A 7,675-nucleotide genomic window follows, 5' to 3' on the forward strand; every position below is an offset into this window, starting at 1 on the left:
GATCCGTTGCCGGACACGGAAAAAAGACAAAAAAAAAAAAAGAAGCTGAATCAGAGTACACATCAGAACAAGTGAGTACAGAATTAACTTTCGTAAATTTAGTTTTCCTTTTATTTACAGAGTGAATTTTAAGTAATGGATCTTGATGCTAAGGGGGAATAATATATAACTATGTCCTAGTCTCCTTATAATGAAAATAAGTGAAGTGAGGCCATCCTACTTAAATCTACCTCAACATCAAATGTGCAGGGAGAAATACATGGGGGGGGGATCCACATTAGAACTAGAAGGTATACCTACAGTGATAAAACAAATTAACTGCTTATTAGTATGACTCTCTTAAAACCTTTATATTCTACATTGTTTGTTAAAGCCCTCATAAATGAAAGATCAATATCTAAGAACTTCAATGAATATATTGTTCTAAGGACATCACATTTCACCCCCTGGGTTTATCACAGATTTTTAAAATCAATTCAATTGCGTATTGATTTAAACAAGGACACTTTCTTAATATTTAAATCAAAGCATTACATGGCACATGAAAACAATGCTAGTAAGTTAAAAAGGGTTGAAATCACCTCACTTATCTAATTTATATTCCTGAGCAAGTACAATAAGTTTAACTTTTATAAGCTGGTCCAAAACAAACAAAAGCTACAAGCAACTCAGACTCCTCCCACCCCTTCTACTCTGTAACTTACACAACAGGTATCCTTAAGATCTTCCTGGAAACTCAAGCCTTTTATGCTGCCTTATTCCTGTGTTCTCTAATCAAACCCTATTCCCCACCTCCTGGTATTGAAATGCAAGTTTATACTTTCCAAAATACTGTGATACTTACTAGAGTGAGCAGCCCACCCCAAGCCTTCATTCATGGCATATGAAAATCCAACTGTTTGTTACACGTGTTGTTTTTTTTTTGACTATGGAAAAAGATGAAAAGATCAGAAAACATAATTCTAAAAAATACACAATGAAACAAAAGTAGCTACCTTAAAGTTTGGCATCTTCAGCAAAAAATACAGAAAACGAAGTGGGTGAAGGCACACAAAAACAACCAGATTCTTTAACTGTTCTACTAGGCTAAGTCTCCTGAAAGCCTAATACCTCTCTGGGTGATTTTGATCAAATTAAGTACACCAAAATTCACCTTTAACTAAATCCAAATACAATTAAGCCAAGTCAGAATTTAAACTGAGATGCTGATAAGGAAAAACAAAAACACCTGAGTCAGGTTTTGAGCACTATGGTACCCATCAGTCCTCACTGAAGGTCCAACTAGATCTCATATTGCCATTGAAAAACAATATAAATCCAAAAATACTGCCTAAGAATGAATGAAATTTTAGACAAACCATGATTGTATAATAAGGTTATAGAAAAAGCATGTAGGTAATCTGATTTTTCTTTTAATAGTGTTGAACTGGCCAGTTAACAAAGTTGGTTAGAGGACAGCCTTATAACACCAAGGTCATGGGTTCGGATCCCCATACCTGCCAGCCACCAAAACAAAAACAAAAAAGATCTTTTAATAAGTGTTATACCTGCTTGCATGCATATTTACTTCTCTGTTAGAATTTTTTTTACCTAATAAACATGTATTACTTTCATTGAAAAAGGGAAAAAAAATCCCAAGTCGATTTATTATATTAAAATGTTGGTAACACCAAGCAAGGTCAAGAGTTCAGATCCCCTTACCAGCCAGCACCAAAAAGAAAAAAAAATGCTGGGCTGGTATCTTTTCGAAGATGATTGCTTAAAGGCCTTCAATATGTTTTATATACTCTTTTATTTTTTAGAAAAGGTAAGAATTTACAAAATAATGCAACCATAAGGCCTTTTCAGCAGCCATAAATTTTTGTTTGGCAGTTGGACAGTACACGAATTATTTTTTAAATAAAAATTTTATTAAATTTTAAATAAAAAGACAAGTTTAATGGCTCACAGCCACACAGAAAGTATCTTTTGCAGTTATAATCAAAATAACAGTGCTGTATAAATGCAAACTGAAAGTTTAAAAAAAAAAAAAGTATTTCTACTGTGAGCTTTAAGATGTACAAATTATATATGTACATATGTACAACATTATCACCTGCAGTTATAATCAAAATAACAGTGCTGTATAAATGCAAACTGAAAGTTTAAAAAAAAAAAAGTATTTCTACTGTGAGCTTTAAGATGTACAAATTATATATGTACATATGTACAACATTATCACTTAAAACTCATTATATAGTTCTTTACTCAAAAACATGTTAGTCTAACAATTTTGTGCCACTTTAGTCATTTCTAAAGTATGTATTTCCTTACTGCTGCAATATTTGACAATGAGATTTCTCCACAATATGAAACTATAACCAATTATCAACTAGCCAAGATAAGACTAATCTGTACAGTGCAGCAATGTTCTCCATCCCCTTCGCCTCCATAAACAAGTCACTGTACTGAAAGATATACTGGAATCATTACTTATTCTTAACTAGAGCTGCACTTTGACCAAAGTGTTAATACAGCAGTAAAACTACCTCAAAAATCTTTGCTAATCATTAAAAAGTATGTCTAACAAATTATGGCAGCAAGAAATACTTAGATTTTAAATTAAAGAAGCTAGATCCAATTAACTCAGCTTTGAGGTTAAAAAAAAAAATACAGGAAGGAAAAATACTGGGAAGACAAAAGTATTTTCGCATGGGTAAGATGATAGATTTTCCATGTTTTCCTTTATCTTTCAAATTTTCTACAAGAAGCACGAAATACACCTTCATAGTAACTTTCAAATAATGATTTAAAATGGAGTGCTTACTGTGTTCAAAGCACAATACTAAGTGATTCCATAAATTTTTGTAATTTATTCCTCCCAATAACTTTCCATTTATCAGATGAGGCACCTGAGGTTCAGAAATGTCCCCCCCCCCAAAAAATCACAGAAGTAGAAGAGCAGGTATTAAAAACCTAAGTCTTGTGTAGAAATTAGAACCCTCATATGTGGCTAGTGGAAATGTGAACTGGTATGCCTGCTTTGGAAAAGTGTTTGTTAGTTCTTCAAAATGTTAAATAGTTACTATATGACCCAACAATTCCACTCCTAGGTATTTACTAGAGAATGAAAAACATACACCCACACAAAAATGGTTGTTCATAGTGGCATTATTCATAAGAGCCAAAAAGTGGAAACACCTAATTTCCATCCACTGATGAATGAATAAACAAAATGTAGTATTATCCATACAATGGAATTACTACATTTGGCCATAAAAAGGAATGAAGTACTAATATATGCTATAATATGGATGAACTTTGAAAACATGCCAAGTGAAAAAAGCCAGACACGAGCCAGCCCCGTGGTTCACTCGGGAGAGAGTGCGGCGCTAATGGCGCCGAGGCAGCGGGTTCGGATCCCATATAGGGATGGCCAGTGCGCTACTGGCTGAGCGTGGTGCAGACAACACCATGCGGAGGGTTGCGATCCCCTTACCGGTCAAAGAAAAGAAAAGAAAAAAGCCAGACACAAAAGGCCACATATTACATGATTCCACTATACGAACTGTCCAGAACAGACATACAGAAAGAGAAAGTAGATTAGTGGTTGCCAGAGGAGGGGGATGGGGGTGAGGGGATGGGAGTCACTGCTAAAGGGCATGTGGTTTCTTTTGGGAATGACAAAAATATTCTGGAATTAGACAGTGGTAATAGTCACACAACTTTGTGAATACGCTAAAAAAGCACTGAATTGTACACTTTGAAGAGGTAAATTTTATAATATGAATTATTTGAGATATGAATTACATCACAATTTTTTTTAAGTTAAAAAAAAATTTTTGTAAACCCTAATGTGTTAGGGTTTCTGAAGCCAGAACTCTCAAATAGTATTTATATACTGCCATCTTGCCTTTAATTTTTCTGGCAGACACACTGTATCTTCATTGTATTTTATCTACTAATTCCTCAGAGGTTTGACCATCCAAACTGAAACTGAGGTTAATGGGTATAAGGAAAAATCATAAGGAGCTTGGGTTCTACCTCTACTCAATGGATCAGGAACATCTGCACTTTATCAATGAGTTAATTAGCAGCAAATTATCAAAGTCTCTGATACCATGCTTTATAATAATGCAAAAGGGTGCCTCTAAGGATGGCTGTTATCTATCAACTTCTAGTGGCTTGAAACTAAAGATTTTTACCTTTTGTATTGTTTCCCATACTGACATAACTAATCAGAACGGCCTTATTATTTTAAAGACTAGCAATTATGTTTTCAACTAATGACCTGAGAAAATGCAGTTTTCTGCATTTAGTTAGTAATGCATGAGTAGGTTGACAAACTAGACCCATAAGCTAAATGCTACCTCTTAATACATTTTAAAATGGTAAAGTCTGAAAAAGCCACTGACTCAAGAAGGCATAAATTTTATCTAAGCTTTATAAAGGGGAAAAAAACACACTAATGTAATACAGAAAAAAACATTAACTGGTAATTCCAATACCTGAATGTGGTAGACACCTTAAAAATGATCTATTATTTATGCTGTCAATCATCAAGTCAGAAAAAAAAAAAATCTAAGAATTATAGAACTTCCAAACTACCTCTTTCCCTGTTCATGCACATATCCCTCCTATGTTTATACTACCTTTGATGAGTTACCATAAAAGATGACCTTACGACTTTAGTGTTTTTAATCAAAGAAAACTGATCATCCTGAAATTAAAGTGCCAAACAAGAATAGCAAATCTAAGTAATAAAACATCTGACGTCAAATAAACAATCCCAAATCATGACTTCTATCGCCTGTACAAATGCAGAAAGTTAAATACTTTTCCTCTTCCATTTTCTTCCAATCATTATTTGTGGCGAGGGGAATGCCCCCAAAATATAGTAAATATAGGAAAGTGCTTGTAGTACATCTCTACCTTTCTTCCCCTTTTGACACTTTTAACCATCACAAAAGACTAAGGAAATGAAAAATAGCAATTCATTTACAATAAATCTTAAGAAAAAAAGACCAATATAACACATTTTCAAGAACACAACCATTTACTTGTTAATCTCTTTAAGCAACAGAGAGGAAATCCACTGATCACAGACCAAAGTCCTACCATTGACTTGAGTTCCTTTTTCAGACTGCCAAGTCTCACTTAAAGCTTAAACGATATGCTTGCCATCCTAAAGTAATTCGGTTCTCTATGTTCATAAAGGAAACCTCAGAAACTTTGAAAGAGAAAACATTTTGATTTATCTTTGTCAATGAATGATGAACAATTGTTTTATGAATTATGAAAAAGCTGAACTAACAGGAAAGTGAAACGAGACCAAATGTGTATACTCTTACTCTTCATTCACCTTCAAATATTACAGAAGTTTGCTTTTGAATGGTAGAAGAGCTCGAAATTAAAACCTTCCCCGCTCGAAAACAAGCTAAGGAACCAACAAGTTTCAACGTTCAAAGCTAGAGGGGCTCCTTTTAGCATTATTCAGGTCCAAGGAGCTCCGCTGTGATGTACAGACTACTCACAGTACTACTGTGAGGGGAGGGGCTGCTTACATCACCCATGTGACAGCCCTTCTCCCTCAGCTGAGCAAAAAACCGCCCTGAAAAGCAGTTTTTTAAGTCTATTTTCTAAAAGAATTTGAAAAAAACAACTTTGTAGTTACTAGTTAACAAGGCTACCCTAAAATTAAGCGTCATGATTAGTTATTGAAAATTTATGAAGTTAAAAAAAAAAAATCAGTTTCTAAAAGTTTTTGCATCCAGACTTAAGCCAGCTGAATAAAAATTAGTGTGAAAACCAGACAGTAAACCAAATATGTGCAGAGTTCTTGAAAGTATCCAAAAGAAACACACATGATCAACTCAGTTTTCAGAAAATTAGCTTAAGAAGAAAAAAATATGGAACGGAATCTACCGCGAGGCGAAATTTTAGCACACTGAGAGCTGAGGATTCCAGACTCTTCGGAAACCTGGGGTGCTCCCTCGCCACCGCACTCTGGGCCTGGTCACTTCCTGCCCGGGGCGGCTCTTGGCGGCCGCTCGCTCACATACCAATGGAGTGTGCAGAATGTGTACACGGAGCGGAAAGAGGGAGGAAGGCTGGAGTCGCTCTGCCTCCCTCTCGGCCGCTGCCCACACCCGGGAAGAGGGGATACACATTGCACCGTGAAAATGGGACTCTCCAGTGTTCGCTTCGGAGAGTTCGCTTCCCCCATATCCCCGCCCAACCTTGTCCAGCTTTCATTAAGATCAAGAAGAGTAAGCCAAGCCCCAAAAGAGGAAACCTTGCCCGAGGCCCTATCCCAGCCTCTTTGGGCGACAGATCCGGGACGATCGCTCCCCCTTTCCTCCATTGTTCCCCTTTAAGGACTCTTCCTGACCCCCGACCAGACGCCCCTCCCCCACCACGGCCGGCAGAGGGGAAATAAAGGCCCCGAGGCCACCCCAAGGGTAGAGACCCGGCCATCCCCTACCTCCACCCAGGCCTGGCCTCGACCCAAGGCCCCTCACTCACCCATCAAAATACGCATCTGCTTCTTGCCGAAGAGGCGGGAGAAGAGAGATGAGATAGTGAGGCCCATGGCGGTAATGGCACTTGCGATGGGCAGAAGGGGTTCGGGGCGTCCCCAGGCCTTCTCCTTTCAAGCTCACCGCAAACTCAGCAAGAGGGAACAGAAACAGCGGAGGAAAAAGGAGGCAGGGACGGCTTGCTGGCCGGCGTGTCGGAAGACGCTCCGGGACAGGAATTAGCGGGGTGAGGACTTGCTGGGCGACTGGCGCGGCAGCTCTGGCTCTAGTATTAAGGCTGTGCCACGTCACAAGGCGGCCGCGGCGACTCCGGCGGCAGCACGGCCCCTCCAACGCGGACAGAATCGCGTCACCGCCGCCCCATCCCCCTGCGCTTCCGGTGCTGCCCGAGCCACTGCGGCTGCGCACGGAGGGGATTGGCCTGCTCCGTTGACATACCTCTCTCGCCGCCGCCACCTCCCGGACGTGGCTGCGGGAGCCGAGCGAGGCCGGTTGGCACACGCTTACTGGGAGACGGACGAAGTCCCACAATGCCTCGCTTCGTCACTTCCAATCAGACTCAAGGTGAGTCGCTTCCGCCCGGATGAGTGCATTGCACGGGTTATAGTCCTTGCTTCCGGAAGGGCGAGCTGTGCATTGTGGGGTAGGCCGTGAACCTCGTTCTCTCCTCGGTAACGCTACGCGCGTTGGGGATTCCCCGATCCCAAGAGCGTACACGCTTTACGCGCGGGACCGACGCTTGCCTCAGTAGAGGGGTGAAGGCGGGCCCTGCCTTCTTGGGAGATGAGTGGTTAAAAGCCGACAGGTGGGCGGAGAGGCTGGTAACCTGTTAAGGAGCTAGGCCTGGGGGCTTCGACCCCCACACCGGGTCATACTAAAGATCCGTACTCCTGTGTGGGGAGAGAGCTCCAAGACATTTTTGTTTTTTGTTTTTTTGACCGGTAAGGGGATCGTAACCCTCGGCACGGTGTCGTCTGCTCAGCCAGTGAGCGCACCGGCCATCCCTATATAGGATCCGAACCCGCGGCCTCGGCGCTATCAGCGCTGCACTCTCCCGAGTGAGCCACGGGGCAGGCCCTCCAAGACATTTTCATTGGCTGTTGCTTTTTTTTTTTTTTTTTTTTTACAGAAGTCAGCGAGGACGTCTTGCTTTTCTT

At 40.2% G+C, this 7,675-nt stretch overlaps 1 protein-coding gene across 1 annotated transcript in view; it reads right to left on the reverse strand.

Moving 5' to 3' along the window:
* Positions 1-6,896, reverse strand: part of ARF4 (ADP-ribosylation factor 4) — a 19,222-nt gene extending 12,326 nt beyond the window's left edge. The window contains exon 1 of the mRNA XM_008592311.1: positions 6,505-6,896. Coding sequence (XP_008590533.1) covers positions 6,505-6,571 — 67 coding nt within the window. The 5' untranslated portion in view covers positions 6,572-6,896. The remainder of the gene's footprint in view (positions 1-6,504) is intronic.
* Positions 6,897-7,675: the final 779 nt, after the last annotated feature.

This window comes from Galeopterus variegatus, unplaced genomic scaffold (genome assembly GCF_000696425.1).
Source record: "Galeopterus variegatus unplaced genomic scaffold, G_variegatus-3.0.2 Scaffold7769, whole genome shotgun sequence".
Classification (NCBI taxonomy): Eukaryota; Metazoa; Chordata; class Mammalia; order Dermoptera; family Cynocephalidae; genus Galeopterus; species Galeopterus variegatus.